Source organism: Rhinopithecus bieti, unplaced genomic scaffold (genome assembly GCF_001698545.2).
Source record: "Rhinopithecus bieti isolate Rb0 unplaced genomic scaffold, ASM169854v2 scaffold_5626, whole genome shotgun sequence".
NCBI classification, from domain to species: Eukaryota; Metazoa; Chordata; class Mammalia; order Primates; family Cercopithecidae; genus Rhinopithecus; species Rhinopithecus bieti.
This window is the reverse complement of record NW_016805666.1, coordinates 4,865,691-4,866,616: the sequence shown is the minus strand read 5'-3', so window position 1 is coordinate 4,866,616 and position 926 is coordinate 4,865,691. Positions and strand designations below refer to the sequence as shown.

Here is a 926-nt window from a genome sequence, read left to right as displayed (position 1 = left end):
TATATTTATAAAATATATATTCTATATAAAATATAGAATATATGATATATAAATATATGTTATATTTATGTATATGGAATATATTTATTTATATTCTTTTATATGTAAACATCATTTATAAGACATGTCAAGCATATATATTTATTTCTCTAAGTTAGTTTCCATTACCTCTGTTGTTGTTACATCTACTGAGAGGACTTTTCCTGAGTTCCACAGTGTCAGTGTCACAGCCAGGATGAAATGTGCACTTGCCAATCTCCAGTCCAGCATCTGAGGGTTATATATGTCATAGTTGGCATTGATTCATTTGGAATGAAAAGATAAAAAACAAAAGCTCCTAAAAGGACTGTTAGAGGCAAATGGTAAGCCAAATTATTCAGCTTCAGTCCATTGGAGTGCATCTCTACAAAACGTAGATCATATGTAACAGAAGCTCTCCATCCCCCAGAACGAATTCTGTCAAGGTTTCTTTTCCATGGAGACCCTGGATTAGGGTTGTACAGCTATAACAATAATTTAATTCAAACTAACCCACAATCTGAGAAATACAGATAATGTAACTTTATTTTTTTACTCTCAAATCTAGAGATTAAGACATTATATATGTACCTGAGGAGAAATTTGTAACAGTGGCAAGGCATTAGAGAATAAGTCCTGATTGGGTCTGTGGTGAACCAGAGAGACTATAGTGTCTAAGAAGATTTAAGTTCAAAATTTCAAAACCCCCACCATCAATTAGGAGAATTTCTTTATGTCCTTCTGTTATGTCAGGATTTCATAAGCAAGATTCAAAATTGTTATTAAAAAACTGTCAGATGTTATTATATCAGAATTGAAAAATTACATAAAGATACAATAAAAAATCGAAAGGCAAATTACTTAATGGAAGGTATTTTCAATATACACATAAAAGAAAGATTAGCATT

General features: G+C 30.9%; 1 protein-coding gene across 1 annotated transcript in view; it reads right to left on the bottom strand.

Annotated features, from left to right (window-relative positions):
* OSTN (osteocrin) overlaps window positions 1-270 on the bottom strand; it is a 30,761-nt gene extending 30,491 nt beyond the window's left edge. The window contains exon 1 of the mRNA XM_017873388.1: window positions 169-270. Coding sequence (XP_017728877.1) covers window positions 169-270 — 102 coding nt within the window. The remainder of the gene's footprint in view (window positions 1-168) is intronic.
* Window positions 271-926: the final 656 nt, after the last annotated feature.